Genomic DNA, 22,838 nt, shown 5'->3' with positions numbered 1-22,838 from the left:
AATGGGAACCTGGATATAGAGCAATGATAGTTTAACATCATTAGGAGTAAGGAATCATTAACCATATACTTGTTGCTAAAAATCAACAGCCTGCGTGGCTTGTAAAAGGTCAAAGGTTTACTTCCATAATATTGAGTTTTGCATATCTGACTGAACAAACAAGATAAGCCACATTTTATTCCATCCATCCTATTCTTACTTGTGGAATTTTGGTTTCCATAACAACAAAGTGGTTCAATCCCTGGCTGGTGTTGCATCAGTGCAGGAAAGCCAGCATGAATTTGCAGAACAGACACTTTCTTTTGGCAAAAGCATGATGCAAGACGCACCTGCTATTGCTCTGTGCAGGATGCAGTGTGGCCTTTCCTCCAGCAGCATTTCCAACAGCATCTTCTGGAAACAATCCTAACATCAGTTCAAACAGTGCTGTTGACGCGCAAACACACCGCTGTCATCTGTCCGGTTCGCTGTAGTAAACATTTTAGAAGGTCTGGCTGTATTCTTTCAGTTCCTGGATTTAAGACGTGAGTTTTACAAAGATGACTCCTTAATCTCAGCAGCATGTTATATCACTCATTATACTGAAGCAGCAATGATTGACAATGACAACCATACAAAAAGTACACATTTGTAAGAACATTATCAAGCAATTTTAAACAATAGTCAATGACAACACAACTGAACAGAGTTTTTAAATGAAACTTTATTATTGAGGTGGAAAAATCCAAACATACATGGCCCTGTGTGAAAAAGTGATTGCCCCCTAAACCTAAGAACTTGTTGGGCCACCCTGGGCAGCAACAACTGCAATCAAGCATTTGCGATAACTTGCAATGAGTCTCTTACAGCGCCATGGAGGAATTCTGACCCACTCATCATTGCAGAATTGTTGTCATTTAGCAACATTGGAGGGTTTTTTAGCATGACACGCCCTTTTAAGGTCATGCCACAGCATCTCAATAGGAATCATGTCAAGACTTTGACGAGGCCACTCAAGTATTCATTTTGTTTTTCTTCAGCCACATGCTCTGGGTCATTGTCCTGCTGCTGAACCCAAGTTGGTTTCAGCTTGAGGTCACGTTCTGCTTCAGGATTTTTGGCTAGAGAGCAGAATTCATGGTTTCATTTATCAGAGAAAGTCTTCCAGGTCCAGAAGCAGCAAAACAGCCCCATACCATCACGCTACCACCACCATATTTTACTGTTGGTATGATTTTCTGAAATACTTATATAATATACTATATGTTTTCTGAATTGCAGTATTGTAGTAATGGTTCAGCAGTATTTTTGTCTTGGAACTCTGCCATGCAGGATGTTTTTGTCCAGTGACTTTCTTATTCTTATTATTCCTATTATTTTCTTAACATTGACCATAACCAAGGCAAGTGAGGCTTCCAGTTCTTTGGATGTTGTTGTGGGGTCTTTTGAGACCTCATGTCTTCATGAGGACCACCATGACTTTGGTTGGCCGGTCATTCCTAAGAAGGTTCACCGCTGTCATTTTTGAAAAATTTCTCTCACTGTGGTTTGCTGGAGTACCAAAGCTTTAGAAATGGCTTTATAACCTTTCCAGATTTCAATGAATCTCAGATCAGTTATATTTTAGCAGGAGGGCTGCGCGGTGGAAAGTATGTCGGTCAAACAGTCAGGAAATCAGAAAGACCTGGGTTTGATTCTCCGCTTGGGCATTTCTGTGCACAGAATATGATATGTAAAAAGTAAAAAGTAGTATGCATGCTCTCCTTTTGAGTGTGTGGATTTTCCCTGGGTACTTCGGTTTCCTTCCACATTCCAAAAACATGCTAGGTTAATTGGTGACTCCAAATTGTCCATAGGTATGAATGTGAATGGTTGTTTGTCTATATGTGCCCTGTGATTGGCTGGTGACCAGTCCAGGGTGATACCCCCTGGTACACCCTGGCATAGGATCCAGCATACCCCCATAACCCTCGGAAGGATAAGCAGCATAGAAAATGGCTGGATGGATGTTTTAGCAGAGGAGGGCAATCACTTTTTCACACAGGGTCATGTAGGTTTGATTATTTTCTCTCTTAATAAAAGTTTTCATTGAAAAACTGTATTTTGTGTTCATTTGCGTCATCACTGATCAATATTTCTATTTGTTTCATGATCTGCAACCTTTAAGTGTGATAAACGGGCAAGATTAAAAAAAGGAAGAGGACAAACACTTTTTCACACCACTGTAGTTTCTTTGCACTGCATGTGACATCACTTTTTGGAATTTCCATGGTCTCATATGCCAAATATCATGTCAAAGCTTGCAGTATTTCAATATCAATCATACAAACACATGTAAACTAAACAACCTACATTTCACACAGTAGAAGTAACATGTCAAAGCTCACTCCTCATAACTTCCAGAAAAGAAAATAATTTTTTCTACAGTGAAATAATGCTCCCTCACTGGCCAGCAGAATTTAGGCTCATTTAACAAATACATATATATATATATCTAAATAAGAAAATAAATACATAATTCAGGGAAAATAAACTTTGTGGCATAGATTGTCTATAGTTATACCATATTTCATTTGTATCATTCTTACATACAATATTAATTGAAAACAATGACATTTTTCACAATTGTCACTCAGCATGACTGACATTATCTAATTTACCTCAGAATCAGTTATAATTTTTTAAACATCTTACACTACACAAAAGGTCCATTATACTATATTTTCATTACCAAATAAATAAAATTCTTAAGTCACACTGCAAAATTACTCGACACCTTCAGATGTACGCAGGCATAACCGTCCTTGTATTTCTTCTTCACCTAACATTTACATGTAAGATATATTATTCACCAACATTACCTTTGCTAATTCTCTAACAACTTTCACAGTTATGACAGAGTCAAAAACAGCACTTTACGGCACAAAAATCACAGTATCGGAATGTAGAGTATGTCCACACCATGCAAACGCAGTCATATCAAACAGTTCAGCCAGACACATTGAATCGTAGACATACGCACTGAGATTACAGCTACACAATACTGTCCTACACTCTAAGAGTTCCAAACAGTCAAAGTGTGTTAGGTAGGTCGTCAGAGGTCACACTGTAACAAGGTAACACCGCTACTGTCATTTAATCACCACAATCAGTGAAGGATAAGATAAACAAAACGTACAAAAATGCAATGAAATCAAACTAAGCATGTAAGTATGACACTTTCATGTAGATGAAATATCATATTGGCAAGTTGATATTTCATAATAATGTCACATGACAGCTTTGGTTCACAAGGCAAATACAAAACCCTTGTAGTTGCTCTACATGGTAGAGTTTCTACTCACATTTGTCCAGATGATTAAGTTCATCTGGAAGTCATGCAAGAAGCAAATTGTTATTATTTTTGTGTTTGTTTATTGAGGCCCGGCGAATCACATTAAAAACCTAATCCTTATCGGCCTGACAATATCAGCTGCCCTACAGCCAATAAAAATGAGTTCTGGCAGGACAGCTGTGCTGTGTCAGCTGACAGTGATCCTCCCATGGGACGCCACATCCCACTGCACTCATTTGGGGGTCTATTTAAAGCCCTTTACACTCACATTCACTCTCTGCACTGACACGTGCAATGCTGCTGACATGGCTGGAGTAGCAGAGCCCCTAAACCCCGATCTGCATTTTTCAATTTTGTTTCTGCCTGGATATCAAGTAGTCGGGGAGAAATGCTCACTGTAGGGTCACTTACAAGTGTCCCCTGCAGGTTGCATTATGTTCATGTGGATACAGTACATGGGATATATACACCACATCAGAACCACCTGTTGTAATTACATGGACATATCCATTCAATAAAAAAATAATGCTTGATAAAGGCTGCACAGCGGTAGAGTGGTTAGCCCGATTTGGATTACACCCTCGGCCATCTCTGTGTGGAGTTTGCATGTTCTCCCCCTGCATGCGTGGGGTTTCTCCGGGTACTCCAGTTTCCTCCCACATTCCAAAAACATGCTAGGTTAATTGGTGACTCCAAATTGTCCATAGGTATGAATGTGAGTGTGAATGGTTGTTTGTCTATATGTGCCCTGTGATTGGCCGGTGACCAGTCCAGGGTGTACCCCGCCACACGCCCAAAGACAGCTGGGATAGGCTCCAGCACGCCCTCGACCCTCGTGAGGATAAGCAGTAGAAAATGAATGAATGAATGCTTGATAAAATCATTGTATTTTCAACGGGAAAGGTGAATCATGGTGATCATGTGGCCTTGAGTTGATTGTTGTTTGTATTCAGTCTGCAGATGTGACTGCCGGTACTCTGACTGCTTAGCCACTTTGCTGTCTTTTAACAGACTTCAGATTTTTAAAAACAAAATCAAGATGCATCACTATTAACTAGAATGACTGGAGTTGGATGCAGTAGGATGCGTTCTCTGACTTTAGCATATGTCGACATCTTTCTTCGAACAATTTCAATGCAACAAGATCTGTGCTTTGTCAGATCCCTGAATGCAAAGCACTTGTAATGTGCAACCTGAGCAAGATCACATTCTCAGCAATGCCATCATTCATTTGCACCCGCACGTATTTGCTGCCCAAACAATGGAGTGAATAAATGAGCTTGACCAACACAATGTGTGAAAATGCCCTTAAAATATGAAGAAATTACAACTATGAATTATTGTCTGAGACTGGGACAATACAGGACACAATGAAACACATAGGAAAGCAGGGATTTTCAAAGTGCAGTAATATGATAAAGTTGGAGCGTCGCCTACCCCCGTTAAAATTTATTTTGTCGGCTTTCTGCTCAGGCCAGACTCTTTTTAGCCAGAATTATTCTGCAGTGTCAAGGCGCCCACATGACCTATGCAGGGTTTATCTTTATTTTTCACAAGCTGCTACATCTCCCCTGAAGTCTACCTTCTCGCTGGGGAGGCCTGCTGGAAGTATTTGAAAACCCCTGCTCTAAAGGAACCAGGCGGTTAATGATGAAAACGATAATATCCCAAAGCGTACATTTTCATGACATAAAACATCCAGTGTGGTAGATGTATCAAATAAAAGACACATCATTTGGTTCGTGGCTTTTGACAAAATGATCACGCCCCTCTCTCCTCTCTTTGTTTGTTGTTTTCCTCAGAATCAGACCGCTGGCTGCCATCTGCTGGACGTTCTGTGGACTCACACTCACATGTTGACAAAATTGGGGATGGCGAATTATCCGTGGCAGTTTTGATCCGTGCAGGACTTCCAGAGCGGCTGTGGCTGCCGCTGCGATGGCGGTGGTGCTTGCTCTTGTGAGGACTGACACTGCGGGACCTGGACTTCATGAGGACAACAGTGCTGTCGTCCTCTGAGCTGAAATCAGAGCTGTCTGAAGAGCTGGCGTCATGGCCTGAAGTGGGGAGCTGGATCTGTGGAGGGGAAATTAAGCACTATTAGCACAACAAACGTGGAAAGCAATATGAAACAGCATTAAATATGGAGCTGAATACAGCACAATAATTCCATCCACACATTCATATTCTATACTGCTAATATCAATAACAAACATTTGTTATTATAAAAAATAAGGATTCTCTGATATCATGGTTTTATTCTGCCGATTCTGATAACAATCATCCATTACTGAAAACCGTTGATAGCCATCGCAGGGATTAATTATACTTTTTTTTTTTCAATTCTGAGTTGCACTGCTGCTACTGGCTATATGATATGAAAAAAGGAACCATATAATCAGCTTAATATAGACAAAAACATATTTTACTTCTTCAACTGTCATATTAAACCAAAGCTTTTTAATGTGCTACACCCGAAAAAGACAGTTTTCATGCCATGTGTTGGTAGATAAGTTCCACATGACAGACATTATTGTTTTTGTTTTGGCACGCTTGCACGGTGTGAAGGAAAGTAGTGGGACGATACTGCCCAAGATGTTAGTTAGGTCGAGACACGACACAGCACTGCACACTGGATTTTTCACGGATATCGGACGACATTTACTGGTGGCCAATTGAAAGGAGCATCCCTACCCAAAATGCCATATAATGTTTGTGTTTACCTGAAATGGCTCAGTTACACCCACAATGGTGCTCATGTTGTTGCTATAATAACCCAAGATAAAATCCCCTGAGCCTTTAGGCAATTCCTCTTCCGTAAAGGTTACCTGCACAACAATTTGTGAGACAGTCATTGATTTTGAAAGGACCTTGGCTTTAAAAGAGACTTCAGCACACATCCACATTACCTGATGTTCTTGTCTATGAAAATCTGCCTCCTCTTGCTTGGCCCACACGTATCCCACATAGTCTTTATGGTGTTTGAAACCCACCTTGAACAGTAGAGACAGCAGCAATTACAGAGCATGTTTGGCAAGCCCATTTTAATCTTATGTACATTTTCTACCTTGTACAGTCCAATCCAGTCCCAGGAACTGCGGGAATAGTTGGGTGCCACTTTGAATTTGGCTATAGCTTCAGCAATACTATTCCACTCATCCTCCACCAGGAGTGTGACCAAGGGGACATCCACCTTGTAAGGAAACTGGAGAGAAAATTGGTCATACTCAGAATTATAAGGATTTAATTAACAAGAAATGAAACAACAGTTGTAGATGACCACAGTGTATCTCACTGGTCACCAAGCTTGTAAATGTGACCCAAAAAGATAATATAGATGCATGTATATATGGATGCATAAGCTAGAATTGAACCAGGTACCTTTGGGTTGTGAAGTAGGAACTTTATCAACCAAGCCATGCCATCATTGTCAAATCCACAAAGTGATTCAGTCATGGCAAATTTTAAGTGACTTTTCACCAGCAGGGGGCACCATTTAAATTGCCCATTAATTTTAAATGGGACCTCTCTAGCTGAGCTATACAGCTTTTAAAAGAATAATAATGTGTGTAATAGTAGAGTGAGCCAAATAATTCTAGTGTGAGTTCCCATCATGCTTTGCTGCACTGCTGTTTAAATAGCTGTTAATATTTTGTGTTTAATGTCATTTTTTGGTAATTCCATGTATAGATAAATGAATACACTGTGTGTATTGAAATACACCGTGCATTTACTTCTGTGTTCTCTACCATTCATCTGACACTATAACTCTGTATTTCTATTAATAATTCACATAATGCATTGCATTGACAGACTGCTGAGGATAAGCGGTATAGAAAATGAACGGATAGTTATAGCTATGTTTATAGCAACAACAACAGTTGTGTCCAAGCAGTGATCCAGTAGTCTGCACATTACACATGGGAAAACAAAGAATAATAGGAGTGTAAAAGTGACTATTGGATGTTATTTCATATCCAGAGGGCTATAACAATGGTAAAATTGTGTTTAGAAAGTATACTACTACACAAAACGGGTCTGGAACCAATTAACCGCGATTAGCGAGGGTTAAAACACACAAAATATGAACACATTGCAAATAAAATGTAACAGGATAAAAATAGCACTAAGCAATGTGTATCAAAAATAGTTTTCCCACCAATGTGTGTCCCCGTCCCCAAGGAGGTGGTCTCACCTGCAAGGTAAAGATGGAAGAGACGGGTTTATGGTCGCTGACCATATATTCCATGTGGCTTCGGTAGTAGTGCTGTGTCACTTTGGTTCCGCTGCTCAGCCCAGAAGTCGAACTACGCTTCCCTGGGCTGGCAGCCGGCGCTGTGGCTCTAAGGCGCCACAGGATTCGGTCAGTCCAGGCTGGTTTACGCTTCTTTCCACTGGGAGGAGAATAAGAAGCAAGAGAAAGACCTTATGTTTAAATTATTGAAATAAAGCTGCTGTACGAGCCTTATAACAGATAGACAGTATGTTGACTAAAAACACCTGCTTCACCAACCTTGTGTCGTATACATTTGTCCCGACATCAAACTTGTACGTAGGGGGGAATTTGAGGGGACCCTCATGAAAACCCTCCAACACGGTCTCACTGTCCTTTGCCATGTTTAACTGTAATAATAAAGGATGAAATAACAATGTCTGCATTGTGTGCATGGCGTGTCAGAATCTCTCAGGCCCCCTTGTGGCCAAACACATACACTCAGAGTACATAACAAAAATATTGCAAAAATCATTTTAAAAAAGGTAATTTTTACTCACTTTGAACATAGATGAAAAAACATGATCTTACCTGATCTTTTTCCCACAGCATGGAAAATTTGTTATTTTCGATGGCCGTTTTTACCACTTGCATTTCCAAGTCATCTATGCGGAAATTGAGATCACCAAACCAGAACACCAAACTGGAAAGATAAATAGGACACTAAATTATATACTTGCACATGTGCCACACAAAACGTATGTCTGTGACAGATAAAAGTGGTATGAAAATGTTTGGGCACGCCTGATCATTTTCAAGATTTTCCTCTATAAATCACTATTTGTGGGGATCACCATTCTTCATGACTGAGCTCACTACATACAGTTACGTAGTATGTGCTTATCACTGTGTGTTCTTCATGCTTGTGACCTACTCATGGTCGAGAACACCAGAGGCAGCCTGGCCCTCAAACTGCTGCTGTTGCAGGATGCTCTCAAAGTCCTCCATGCGCTGATCCGAGTTTTCCATGTGAGCCGGCAGGTGGCAGTTGAGAAAGCAGATTGTGTGTCCGAACACTGACATGCGGGCACTGACTCCGCCTTTGTTACCCTGTGGCACACACACACAAAGATCATTTATGGGAAACATTATGAAATCAATAATGGTGAGAAAGTAATCTAAAGTAGTGATACTGTGGGTAAGTTATTTTTATTGTGTACACAGGTTACAGGTATGTGTCTTTACCTTAGCTATAACAGGAAATTTATTCGGCGTGAGTCAATGAATAATCATTACCAACAAAGTGTACATGCACAGTAGGGGGGAGAAGAGAATTCTGTAGATGTACTCCCATTGTTCTCCCCTATGTTCTCCCTCACTGAATAACGAAAGAGGCTTCAGTGTATAAAATGTGAAGAATGTGCTGACGCTTGCCGTACAGGGTGGACAACAGCAGGATTTAACTTAGAAGTCAGTGTTGCGTAACTCTGCAGGCAGTTATTTATGCAAATGCCCAGCAATGAGGACAATCCGCATGTAATTGGCTATACTTGAGGAAAAACAGGTGCTACAGAATGTGCCAGTCATGCAAACAAAAACTAAAGTAACCTTTTTAGGATGGATACGTCTCCATTGCATTGCCATATTAAAGTATAACCAACATTTTTAAACATAAAATGACTCAATTAAGCATTACATTAGACTTTGCTAGTTTTGCTTTGATTGAAAAATAGTATATCCATCCATCCATCCATTAATTTTCTATGCTGCTTCGCCAGCCAATCACAGGGCACACATAGACAAACTACCATTCACACTCACATTCATACCTATGGACAATTTGGAGTCACCAATTAACCTAGCATGTTTTTGGAATGCGGGAGGAAACCAGAGTACTTGAAGAAAATCCATGTACTCACAAGGAGAACGTGCAAACCCCACACAGATATGCCCAAGCGGATAATCAAACCTAGGTCTTTCTGATCTCCTGATTCTTTGGCCAACACGCTAACCACAGTCCACAGTGCAGCCAAAAATTGTATAATATATTGTCATTTTTGTCAGGGCGTAGTTTTTGCTCTGAAACTGGATTTCATTGTTGTGATTGACCCAATGCTGTGGCTGGTGGGTGTATATTTAAGTATGTACGTCTCTGTTGCAGTGTGTATATTTCATAACACAGTCCTAATTAGAGGGTCGTGTCAGGGGCCTTCTCACCCAATAACCCCCCAGGCCAGTGCGGGTGGTCTCAGTCTGGACTCCACGGAGGAAAGGTAGATGGTAGTACTTGGCAAAAACCAGCAGCAGCACACCCTGCATCCTCTGGGAGGTCACCTGAACGACAACATGGTAGAAGAGACAGCCATTTACCTTGATGAAAGAATGAAAGGTATGTGGAATTCTTGGTGACAACAAGGTTTTGACATGGCTGTGGTTTACGATAAGCCCTCACTGTAGAAAATTTGACTTGTTTGTGGGTCATTTGTTGCCTTTCTGTATGCCTTGCCATATTATGCAGATTTTGACATTTGTGAATGGTAAGTCTACAATACACATTGTAGATGGTTGAATTTAGCACATGCTCTGGTTAAAGTACAACCTAGATAACAGAAGTGTTTGCATGCTATTCAACGCTTCCCAGTGGATGTTTATGGTCATTCTGCTGTGTGTCCCCCCCCCCCACCTTCCTCCACTGGTCCACTCATCCCAACTGCAGGCCAGTGAAGCATAACCAGACTGAGCCTGAAATGCCCTGTGGCCAGTAATGGAGGCTTCTATCTCTCCATTTCCACGTGACTAAAGAAACTATAATGCTTGTGTTGTTACTGGCTGGATTTAAAGCTTTGCTGCATAATGCTTTCAAATTAACTGTAAATTGGATCAACTTTTTGGATGCATTTCTCTGTGGTGACTACAGAAAAAAATACATAATATAAGAAACTCCTCTGAGTGAGTACAACCACAAATTTTAAACTAGATATGTAGTTGTAGACCATTTCATTGTTTGCATTCACAGCCAGGTAGTTCAGCAGGACAGTCAGTGGTGTATCACATTGGTGTTTCTGTTATTTGCATCGAATACTATCTTTCTAATCCACTCTAACGTTATTTTTCAGCAGTCAACTGATGTAGCTGACCACGATAGCTGAAGAACATCAGTCCTAAGGCCCATCAACACTGACAACATAGTGATCCAGAAATAAAACAGCACCCTGGGAGACGTTTGTCTCACTCTTTCAGCTTGACAGCTGATTCATGCTCCAAGAGATGATTACGTCGCTCACCATGCCAACAGTGGCAGACAACATCAACTGCTTGTGCCAAAATTGCAAGAAGACAAAAGCACTGTATGGTAATATGTTATTAATTAAACTATATGTTTATGACATTGATTGTAGTGTAGCCGCTGTACCATACTAAATGATGTTTCTTTGATTTGACATTTAACTACATGAGAGACAATATATCAGAAATACCTCTCAGTATGAAGAATGCAACCATAATATTTTGATTAAAATGGTCATAGTAGACCTACCGATACTGAAAGTCATATCTTTTTTTTTTTTACATTTTCAGACTTTCTGCCATGTTCCAAGTGGTTGATCACTCTATGGCCTACACAATGGGCATATACTGTTGTTGTTGTTCAGTACTAACAAACAAAATACATTTAAATCAATATGGAGTAACGTGGTCATAGAGGCGGCCATAATGTACGTACAAGTCATACATCACTGAGGATGCGACCCAGTGCATCCATGAGATGTTTCTTATAAAATAAATTTGAAAGAAATCTGAAAGTGTTATGTATTGGTGATTGTATTTCAAAGCAAAAAAAGGCGCTGAGGGAGACTGAAACAACAACAGTCAGACATTGCGCAACAAGCTTGTCAGAGAGCGGAAGATAGCGGACACGCTAACATTACACGCTTGTTATAAATCATCACTCCATTTGTTGCTCAGGGTACAAAATGAGTTGAGGCAGCAGCAACAACAGAGCAGAGAGCTCATGAGCCATCAAATAATGAATAGAAGCGGAACTGCATTTTTAATAAGTGAGCACATGTTCCTAACCAAAAACCATTACTGACCAGCACATATCCAAAGGGGCTGAGTCTCTCCATGCAGACCTCGCTCCACTGGTCCGTGAAGAGGACATCTTTCAGACGTTTGTTAATCATAGAGTTCACTTCCTGCAGCCTTGGATACATACAACACAATGCACAGAAGTCAGGGGGAGCAAACAGAAGAGTGCCATTTGATCATCATTTACAACAGGAAGAGAGACTGCTCATTAGTCAGAATTGTGTGGAAGGAGCCACATCCACATGAACCAATGTTTCATGGAAGATGGTTTATGTGGAAACCACTGCTGCCACTGTGAAACACTCACCCGATGATGTACATGTCTGTGTTTCCATCGCCTACATTCAAACCCAGCAAGCAGGTGATGTCATCAGGGGGTGTAGCCGAACCCACATTCCAAGTGATGATGTGCACCCTGTTGGCAAAGACTCTGTTATGAGATTTTCTTATCATCTAATGTTTTTCTTCTTGGCTGCAACCTTAATTTCAGAAATGACAATGTCATTCTTATATAAGTGCATATCTTTATGTCCAATTCTACTGCGGAGTTATGTGATTTTGATTTGATTTACTGTGAATAACCTAAACCCCAAAGTTCCCAAAGTGTGGCACATACGTACATTGTCATGGGGGTACATAAACATTTTTTGTGTGACTACATTGGTGAGTTATGCAGTGCACTTGAATGCTTCACCACAGCACCTACACAGTATAGGCAGTACAGTGCAGAAGAAAGGAGACAGACATGAAGCTGTTCATTGTTCTCTATGCCTTACATGAACAGATTTGGTGTTTGGTGACTGTGTTGTGCATTGCGAGTGTTTCATTTAGAAGATTTCATTCATATAGTGAGCTAATTGAGAGCTTCTACTGTGGCGCTACGATGAATCAGTGCTTTAACTGACCTATGAGCCTCTAATTTGTCACAAGATTTTTGTGGCGCAACGATTAAGACCAGAAGAACTATACAGACAATGCTTTCTTGGCACATTAATAGGTATCTGCTGAATAACTAAAATGTATCAGTTGTGAAGTCTTGAATGAAGCACAAATAAGTTATTATAAGCTATTTACAGTATAACATTGGCATTATGTGAGCAATTACATAATATAAAGTTTTCTTAAATGCTGCTCATGTTGCTAAATAATGTGACCAATACAAAAGAAACACTTCTAACTTTGAAGTGGTGCAGTTGTCCATTACAATACAGTTATACCAAAACCACAATGACATGATGTTTTCGATGAGTAATTATCATAATGACAGATACGTCAATGAGAAGACCAAAATGCTTGCGTACAGCATTGTGTTGCTATACTGCCTACATGTGAGTGCGGCTGTGTGAGATGATGTTCGTAAACTGATCTAGTTCAGTCCTTAAGTGGAGGCATGTTACAACATGAGTATTGCGAGACATGAGTCAGCAAACTTGCCTGAAATCTTCCACAGTGTGGGCCTGAGTGTCAGCAGTGCCTGCAACCGACAGAGCTCTCTGGGCATGAGGGTTAAGGTGAGAGGGTAGAGGCTTGCTGGCAGGTGGGTGGGGCACCGAGGCAGCTCTGACCGCATGGTGTCCTGGACCTTTCGGACCAGCCTTGATACTGGGTCGATCCCCTGAGGTTCCGATGGGGGAACTGGAAGCAGGTTTTGCACGACTTGCTGCTGCACCGTCGGGGGCACAATGGCCCTGGTTATCCACTGCTGTGGGCTCAGCTTTGGGTTCAGATATGTCTACGGAACCTTCTACTCTAGCACTCCTCTGGGGCCGACGAGGCCTGGCAGTTACGGCAGGCAGCCCAGCCGTGGGCTCATGTGTTGGATGTGATGGATTTGGAGCAGGAGTTTGCGATGTTGCTGCACCTTCTGCAACAATGCGGTTGTCGGCTGGCATCTGGGTTTGGCTCATGTTGTCTTGCTCCATTTTCCTTTTATCTCTATAAAAAAAGACACTTGTAACTGAACAGAAAACAACACAACAGAATATTTTTAAGTAAAAGCAACTTTCCCTCATTATCATCACCTGATATTAATCTGACACTACATTTCTTATGTTATTAACCTAGTAGGGTTAAAAATGTTTTATTATGGAGACAATGTGATGCTGGAACTGATCATTTCAAATAGTAGTAAAGACTGTTTGGAAATTAGAATAACTTCTGTTTATCTTTGGAGGTTCTGCTGCCAAATTTCCACAAATGAAAAATAATCAACAGAGCTCACTATCCCAATAATGTCCCAACAGGAAATCAACAGACAGTCCCCTGATGGGACTGGCCTGATTTTTGCTGTTTAAAAGCCTCAAAAATACATTGTTGAAGCAGCAATACTTGTCAAAGGGCATATACAATAACATACAATGATGCAAATAAAACACAATAACAATGATGTTGTGGTATATTTTGTGGCGCCTTTTATGAGAAAACAAGTACACACTGTACCACCCAGTCTCCTTTTACCTAATGTGTCTGCCTTTCCTGCAGTAACCACGGAGATGCACAGTCACTTCATATCAGCTGAGTGCACCTGATACACACACACACACACACGCTAACACACTACACACAAGGAGGGACTTGCATGATCCACAACAGCACAAGTCAACAGTGCAAGGCACATCGTGCCTTGGGGCTGTTAAGCTAATTTATTTAAAAATCTAATTCCATTCGAGAATAATAATTCAATCCCATGTAAAAAAGATTTTAAATGTTAACAACTGATCTGTGAGCAACGGCAAGTTGGAGAAACAAAAAGTGACAATGATAATGAAAATGGCTTGACAACAATGGGAAAAGATGCCATTAAAATAAACCCAGTTTCTCATTTGTTAAATCCTATTAAAAAAAAGAACACACAGATTTATTGAAAATGGAAAATGGCAACATTTAAACACAGGGAGTTAAAAACTGTCAGTAATTGCTGAGACCTTTAGAAGGGGTACGATTAAATAACAGCTTTAATTCACATAAGCGAGAAACTGTGACAACCTAACCCAGATCCATCAGTCTATGATGTACAAGATGCAAGTTTGCATTAAAAATATCTGTGTCATGTGTTTGTATTTTTGGAAACAGGTGTCACTTAGTGTTGCTGTGTCTACTATGCAGCAAACATGAACTCTTCTTCCTGCCCATGTCATTATGTTGGTAATAATTAAATAGGGCTGATGACCTTGAAGGAATGGAGACCATGACTTTCATGCAGAGAGCAACAGTCCACATGCTCTCTCTCTCTCTCTCTCTCTCTCTCTCTCTATCTGTGACACACTCGGCACGCTTTCTCTTTGTCTGGGAACAACGTGTTCCTATGCTCCATTTATGGCTTTTACAGAGGCAGGGGTTGCAATTGAGGGCAATTATGCTAACGTGGGAGGGGGCGGGTCTTAAATGATAAGAGTAGAGATAGACGAACAGTTGAGTCAATAACCAGCATCATCTTTTCTAGTGTCTACATAGAATAATGGTCATAATAAAAGAACACAAGATGTAAGAATCTCGAGGTCAGTCAAAGGTAAATCCTGTAAATGTCAGCACTATGTGTCCGATGTTTTATGATGGGATAAAATCAGCATTCAGAGGACTAGACACAAATATGCATTTTCCCCAAATGTATGTCAGAGCAACAGCAAAAAAAATATTTTGCACCGGGAACAGTCAAGACAGATTAGCATTTTGTATTCCGCTCACGTCCACAGAGGAGAGAGCAGAACAATTTGATAATAACAAATGTGTCATGGTGTTTACATGCAGCCTCTCGAGAGCAAGAGGGAAGCAAGAGCCATAGAGGATGTAGAGGAATTCAAACAGCAAGCTCCACCTTGTCCTGTTTAGCTCCCTAGCTTCTGACAACATGAAATGACGACTGGTCATGACATCTTTTGATGTTCATGAAAACTCCTCAATAGATACACTTGATGATAATAATGATAATAGTCGATACTTTATCATAAATTCTAGTATGGAACCGGACTTATAACTTAAGTTGCATGAAAAAGAATTGCAAACTACAATAATAAACATATCAACATATTATTCCTAGACTTCAAAATGGAGCACTATTAAATAATTATCTCATTAGGCCAGTGGTTCACAATTATTGTCAGCCATGCCCCCATTTTTTTCATGCAACCAAGTGAAATACAATTGAGAACATGATAATCATTTATCTGCACAGAGCACTGTATGAGTTGTTGACACAACGCTTCTGCATACAATCCAACTGATTATCAAAACAAATGAACAAAATGAGCTGTGAAAATGTCTGCAAGAACTTAAAATAATTTCCAAGTCAAATGTACTCACCCCACTCGGACACCCCTCCACGACCCCCAGGGTAGCCCGCCCGACTATGTGAGAAGTACTGCATTAGGATGTTTGGGTGCACCTATGAGTGTACAATAATAGTCACACTCTGCATGAGTAGCCTTCAAGCTCAGTGCCTATCATGTTCAGTTCACATCGCCTGCTGTTTAATGTTTGACATCACAGCCAAGGAGAGTGTTGGCATTCAGGGCCTCTAGGGGCCATATGTCCCTGTGAGGCCCACACTAATGTTGACCTCCACACTAATGACATGCTGCCACAACTGGAAATGTTGCCTCCAGGTCCTAGCACCGATCCCTGAGCACCACTATGCTCCATGTGAGGCTTCAGCCTCCTGATCGGGCCACAGCTCCAGCGACAGGATGTTGATATATTGAGATTACAGTCAACATTTTCTGATAACATCAAATATACTGATGCAAAAATGAAAGAAGAAATATCAATACAGAATGGCACTCAATGCTAAACTATTAGGCTCAGCATCAATGTACTCATTGATCCACTACAGAGTGGCATTTGACTCATTTCATTCATTAATTCAGTTTTATTTGAGGTGACCAAATGTCCTGTTTTCGCAGGACACCTGGTTGTCATGGATTTCTTTTTTTAGTAAGTAATGAGAATGTCCTGGTTTTCGTTGGTTTTCATTGGGCCGATTGTGCTAGATTTTGTGCAATCCTGCTCACCAACGTTCAGTGTGTAACAGTATATGTACAGTGGATCCCTGCACATTCGTGATTCAGCATTTCTAGTCGTAAAATTATTGTTTTGTTTTTTTCCCTCTGAAAATAGGCCAGAAAACATCTCATTCACCGTAGGTCTGTAATCATACATAAATATACGACAGTAGACGTCAAATTTACAGTTTATACAGTACATGTACCACTGTTAGAAAGCCCACTATTTGTACATGTTTATATCTTTTTGCATCATCCATAATGTTTATTCACCCAGGGTTGAGCTTTCACACAGCCCTTGAACGCACAGCAGTGGTGTATAGACATGCCAAAGTTTGTTTGGTTATGGAAGCTCTACATTCAACGGTCAATCTGGCCTCAAAACTTATAGCAATATGAATATGAGTTGATATATGATCATAAGTCATTACAGGAATTAGAACAGGCAAGCAGTGTGGACATGGCTTGGACGGCTAGTGCCGCCCTAACGACCAGACTAAAGGCTATACCGTGACTCTGTTTCTGATTAGCATTCTTGAGTGGTGAGAAGCTACCTATATATTCTATATAATCTATACTTTAAATATATACTTACTTTTTATATATTTACTAAGTGTGTTGGTTATATTTAGGGCCTAAACCCAGATTGCTCATGAGTAAACAATGGAAATGAATGAGAAAAGGGAGTTCTGGAGCTTAGTCTAAGATAATAATTCAGTCACTTTTACTACATACGTATGTTGGGGGGCACATTGGACTTTTTATGAGTGTATCAATGTGTTTTTACACCCATTTGCTGGTGTCCCTAAGATATAACCCCCATAAAAACCAGGGCTTCAATGTATCAGACTTTTTTTGGGACAGTACAGAAGTGTACTGATTTCCCACATGGTATCCAATGAGTGAGGGACAGGAAGTGTGCCTTACAGCGCAGCCCAGTCTTTAGTTAGCAGTAGTGCCAAGAATAATCTGCCTGGAGACAATCTTCCATTTTTGAGAACACTTTGCCTTCCGGTCAAATAAGCAAACGGACAAAGACAAGTGGTAAGACCAAAACAGGGTGCCAGCATTGTTCAGCAGAGATCGAGAGCAAGGCATTTCCTAAAATAAAACTTTTAGGAATCACACTTTTCCTCTTTCATGGGTCTGCATCGTTGCATTTCCTTAAAAATTACCGTACACCAGGGATGTCAAAAGTGTTGCCCGGGGCCATTTTTGGCCCACAGCTCATTTTGTATTGGCCCTTGGAGTATTATCAAAATTAATTTGTTATGAATGAGAGATATTATTACATTTTTAATGTACAAAATGTATGAAATTATGAATTAGCTGCAAGTTTACATCATCATTCCAACAAAGGCAAATAAAGGCCATTGGTGGCCTGCAGCTCCTGTTTTTTTATTGTGCTGGGGCACAATGAAAAACATACAAGCATGAAAGTGTAAAATATAAAACATCTTTGACTTTTCACTATGTGGCTGTCAGTGGCAAAAGTTTAGACACGCCTGCCCTGGCCTACACATGCTCCTTCCTGTCAAGACTGAAGCAAAAGTGTTGCACAAATCGTGCACACATAGTGCAACATCTTTACACTATCTACAGGAAGTGAGTGAGTGATAATCAGGGCCAATTCAACTAAAATGAACACACACACAATCATGTGCTCTCATTGCGATCAAATTACCTCACTAAATATCAAACCGGCACCGCATTTGTGCAGAACAGAAATTGCAGTGAGCCTGATCAACCCTGATGCCAATGTAGTACATCCTGTGAGCATACTGTGTATACTGTATATATGCAACACTTTTGTAACATTTGTATTTCAATACTCTTATCCAAAGAAAAGCTACTTGCATACATTGGTGAGGTATTCTTAGCATGTACTTTTGTCATCCGACCGAAGGCTGCACATACATACATATGCATAGAGTAGGGACTTGATTTGATGGTTTTTGTATTACATGATACAAATAAATATGTAGGTTATTTTTAATTAATCATATAACAAATTCTGAAATAGACTTTAAAGGGGATCTATTGTGCTTTTTCCACATTCTGACCTATAAATGTTGTTAGAATGTTGTATTAAACATTAAACAAACCATCCTAGCAGAGCAACTGTACCAAGTCATTTTAACCAACCCAAACAGGCGAGTTGCGTGACCCCAGGGTCAGAGCTCATTTGCATACTGTGAAAGATATGACTAATGTCTCAAGGAGGAACATAATCATGTGGCCTAATTAGAGAGCTGCTTCAAGGACATGATTGGACAGGAGAGGATGAGGATCATTTTACTTCAGTGTTTTGCCATCATGGTTGCTGCTGGGTTTGTGAGATGTTGGCAAAAAAACATAGGGGATGAGTATAATGAAGATGCATTTATATATTTTTGGCAGTGTGTATATTAATTAGGTGTATAAACATGGGGAAATTGTAGGTCAGATATTCAGGTTTGTATGGTTAAACGAATGCAACAAATTACAATGCTGTGTTATTTTAAAAGACAGGTACTGTACAGTAGAAATACAACATGTAGACCTAAGCATGCCTGTGGGTGTTTATATTCGTCACTTACCGGTTTGGGTGATGACAATTCTTCAGCGAGCCAGCAGACTTCTACCAAGATGTACCCCCCCAAGATATCTTACAGGTAAAGATATTGTTCAACTTTCATTTCCTGATGACAGCATCGGCATCCCAGCTCCTGTCGTCCTCGGCCGGAGGGAGCAGGTGGGGTGGGCCACACGGACAAGCAGGCTACATCGCTCGGACACACAACGCCGCCTCCCGCTTCTTAAAGAGACAAACACTACACTAATGTCACCGTGTGTCCTTCAGAGCGGCGCTTCCGTGAAGGACACTGAGCGTGTGTGGCCGAACAGCACCGTGACACCTTCTAGTCTGACGCTAGAACTACACTCAAACAAACAGGTTTCGTTTGTCTGTGGATGACTGAACTGAATGCTGGCTACCAGGACTTGGACTGCTATAAGGTAACATCCAGCTGTCATGAAACCACACTGCCGTCTAGTGGTTACTAGGGAGAAATACATTAAAACACAGCTAGGCTTTTTTTTCTAAATTAAAGGTGATGTCTGTTATGGTTGGCTGCTGTGATAAATGTCCCGCCCCCTTCCTGCTCAGTGCATACAAGCCACACCCCCAGGTAACACTCACAGACAGGAAAAGGTGACACACGTGTATTTGCGCGCACTATACTATATATATTATATTTATACTATAAGGTAGATATATGGGACTTGGTCATTTTAAAAGCAGACTGAAAATTGGGAGCACTCCTGGTATAGTATATTACTAGTGTATTTCTTGCAGCAAAAATCATCCGTGAACGTGAATATATGCAGTGTGAAACAACAGTAAATGCTGAACATGTTGCTGTATTATTAACCCCCCTTGACCACGCCCACTTTTTTTCAAACATGAAACCTTTGACGTGGCACGATGTCCGGAACTGACGTCGCATATCCTTTTTTTTTTTTCATCATCGTCAGTCGTCAGCAGCACTGCTCTCACATCTGCTTCAAGTGTCTTCTGGGTCACAGCAGGTTCCGGTCCAGTCGCCATGTGGCTGTTTGTGCTGTTCGGTGTCCTTCAGTCCGTATCTTCATACGAGGTGGACGTCAGCAAGCTGGACGGACTGGCTCGGGCCAGAGTGGAGGTACGGTACACTTGGGCTCAAATCATTTTTTCATACATATTATGGCGATGATGAAAATGGATTCGTGCTTAAACACCAGCAGCAACGTTGGTATCAATTTAAAGACAACTATTATGTGGGCCATCCAATATTGGTATCGAACCGATAACAAGGGAATCTTCTACTGGCTCTCATTCACATCATCCAAGGCTCTCTTGTATCCAATAACTTATTCTCTTAGTTTCTGAAGCCCAATTTAGCAATACAACAAAAAGACACATATAATTATGAAAATAACAGAAGAAACTGAAAAATGTAGATCTCATCAAGCTGATAACGCCCTGATATGTATATTTGGGTCTAATATGCAACATATTTGTTTGAGGTGCAAACAAAGAGGTGAATAATAGGCAGTTGGAGGGCGTGTTCCTCTATGTAAAATTTTGTGTTCCCTGAGGCACACGGTGCAACAAAAGCATGATATCTATCACTATTGTAGTTATGGGCACACCTGCAACTCGAAACCTAAGTCCTGAGAACCTGAGTACACCAAGATGAAGCAAAGACTGAAGCAAATCCAAGTGCAGTCATTGCATGTTATTCCATGTTGCATTCAATGAACCATTTTAATCATTAACTTTCATTTCAGACGTGTGGTGGATGACAACTGAACAGGCTCAGAGAGGTAAATTGTGTTGGAAAATTTGACAAATGCTTGGTAGATATGTCTCTAAAGATACACTTTTGTCTGCAGGTCAAAGCCTTTGTGGTCCAGGATATTCCTCTCTAGTATCCTTTGACACATGCTGCATCCTCGCTTACAAACCATGCTGCTCGGGACCCTTGATGCAGCTATGTAAGGTCATCACGATCATCCAGGACATCCAGGCTTTCCAATTATATGCGATTTGTTGGGATTTGGCCAATGAAATCGAAGCATGTTCTATGAGTCCAAAAGAAGTTTTGTAGCAATGGCATAGAAACACTGTTTCCAAGTTTTAACATTGTTAGAGCCCTCTAGGCATAAAATAACACCCCTATAGTGTATAGGGGGTTCAGAGTTGAGTTTTAAGTCGGCCTGAATTGTGGTCACAACAGTAACCCCTGCTATTATTATGATTAAATAATTTACATGAATATTTCATGAGACATTTTATGCTTAATTTAGACAAAAATTGCATAATATTTGGTTAAAGATGCATGTGTAAAACTTTAATGACAGTTGACTCAGAAAGAAAATTAGATTGCATCATTAACATACAATATCGTGATTGAGGTTTTAGTTCGATCGCCCTATCGTTGGCAAAATTGACATGGTTTCATTACTACGTGATGTACGATATCTAATGTCTGCCAGTTCTTAACCGATTCCCTTTAGCCATAATCTGGTGATGAAGCACATTCCTGGGGCCGACCCTGAGCTAGTCCTACTGAATCATTACTACGAGGAGCTGGACGTAAGTTAGTCTTTAGTCTGCAATTAAACTAAAAATGGTAATTTGTAGTAAAAAAGGCTTTGTGTGTTTGTTGTTTCCTCAGAGAATCGCCTTGTCTGACATGACCCGCTCAGAGATCAATGAGTTGCTGGCTAAGCTGGGCTTCTATAAGAAGGCCCAGGCAGATGATGAGGTACCAGAGGAGTTCCGCTTCTCCCCCGCCAAAGACAGCCCGTTCAAAGATGAGCCAGTGGCATACAAGCCCGCCACTTCCTCTGTGGTCACTGAGAACACCACCTCTTCACCAGAAGAAGGCTCTGAAGCCAAGCACACTGACCTCTAATGGTGTCAGTAACACAAGGTTTGTGACTGCTGCTACATGAGGCTAGCAGATCCTGAATCAGAGGGCCTAACATTTCGCTGCAGGACTTTTTTCTGCTCCATCAGCTGTCTTTAGATTGCCTCACTTGTGTCTGCTGCCCTCCTGCTGATACCGAATGATGCCACAGGCTACAAATCTGCTGATTGGCTTGAGGTTGATGCTGTATGTACTGGTGGGTGGGCTGCTACACACAAGAGTGACACAGTGTAACCACTAGAAACCAATAAAACTGGTTTCACACTGAAGCATTTTCAGTTGTTTTTTTTTGCACAAAAAAGAATGAAATGAGGTAAATGCATGCATCTTAAAAACTGCAGTGTAAAATATACTGTATATACACAGGTTCCACTTTGAAATGACTTCAGCCCAAAATGGTATATACTACATTTCTTTATTAAAAGTCTAGAATGCATGTTAATAATGGTGTGGAAATAATTAAAAGCCTATCCCATATAGACACCTGTCTCAAAGCAGTGTCATTTTGGCTGTTGAAGCATATAAAAGCCTGGGCCTCTATTAGAGAATTTACGGTATATCAGTCTGTAAAAAAAGGTTACAAAGCCATTTCTAAAGCTTGAGGACTCCAGCAAACCATCCAAAGAAGTGCAGACCTCACTTGGCTCAGTTAAAGTCAGTGTTAACCATAAGACAGACACTGGGCAAAAACAGCCTGCATGCCAAAGCCCCAAGACGATGACGCTTTTGTAAGGTGTGTGTCTCATTACATCTGGTGTAAAAGTAACACCACA

At 40.7% G+C, this 22,838-nt stretch overlaps 2 protein-coding genes across 2 annotated transcripts; one reads left to right on the top strand and one right to left on the bottom strand.

Annotated features, from left to right (window-relative positions):
* Nucleotides 1-661: 661 nt before the first annotated feature.
* Nucleotides 662-19,560, bottom strand: inpp5jb (inositol polyphosphate-5-phosphatase Jb). Its single transcript, XM_058071397.2, has 13 exons — nucleotides 19,189-19,560; nucleotides 13,047-13,547; nucleotides 11,920-12,027; nucleotides 11,618-11,726; nucleotides 9,744-9,860; nucleotides 8,461-8,636; nucleotides 8,118-8,229; nucleotides 7,827-7,936; nucleotides 7,509-7,707; nucleotides 6,381-6,518; nucleotides 6,223-6,306; nucleotides 6,037-6,141; nucleotides 662-5,389 (listed from the first exon to the last, which is right to left on the bottom strand). The coding sequence occupies exons 2-13, from the start codon at nucleotides 13,532-13,534 to the stop codon at nucleotides 5,075-5,077; spliced, it is 2,061 nt and encodes a 686-aa protein (XP_057927380.2). The 5' UTR covers nucleotides 13,535-13,547; nucleotides 19,189-19,560; the 3' UTR covers nucleotides 662-5,074.
* Nucleotides 19,561-20,116: 556 nt separating this feature from the next.
* selenom (selenoprotein M) lies at nucleotides 20,117-22,342 on the top strand. The gene is made up of 5 exons (XM_058070903.2): nucleotides 20,117-20,292; nucleotides 20,921-20,956; nucleotides 21,026-21,060; nucleotides 21,650-21,728; nucleotides 21,811-22,342. The coding sequence occupies exons 1-5, from the start codon at nucleotides 20,197-20,199 to the stop codon at nucleotides 22,048-22,050; spliced, it is 486 nt and encodes a 161-aa protein (XP_057926886.2). The 5' UTR covers nucleotides 20,117-20,196; the 3' UTR covers nucleotides 22,051-22,342.
* Nucleotides 22,343-22,838: the final 496 nt, after the last annotated feature.

This window comes from Doryrhamphus excisus, linkage group LG3 (genome assembly GCF_037039965.1).
Source record: "Doryrhamphus excisus strain RoL-2023G ecotype Guam linkage group LG3, RoL_Dexc_Guam_v1.1, whole genome shotgun sequence".
In the NCBI taxonomy this organism is placed as follows: Eukaryota; Metazoa; Chordata; class Actinopteri; order Syngnathiformes; family Syngnathidae; genus Doryrhamphus; species Doryrhamphus excisus.
Note: the sequence above shows the minus strand (reverse complement) of the source record. Positions and strands in the feature narration are given on the sequence as shown.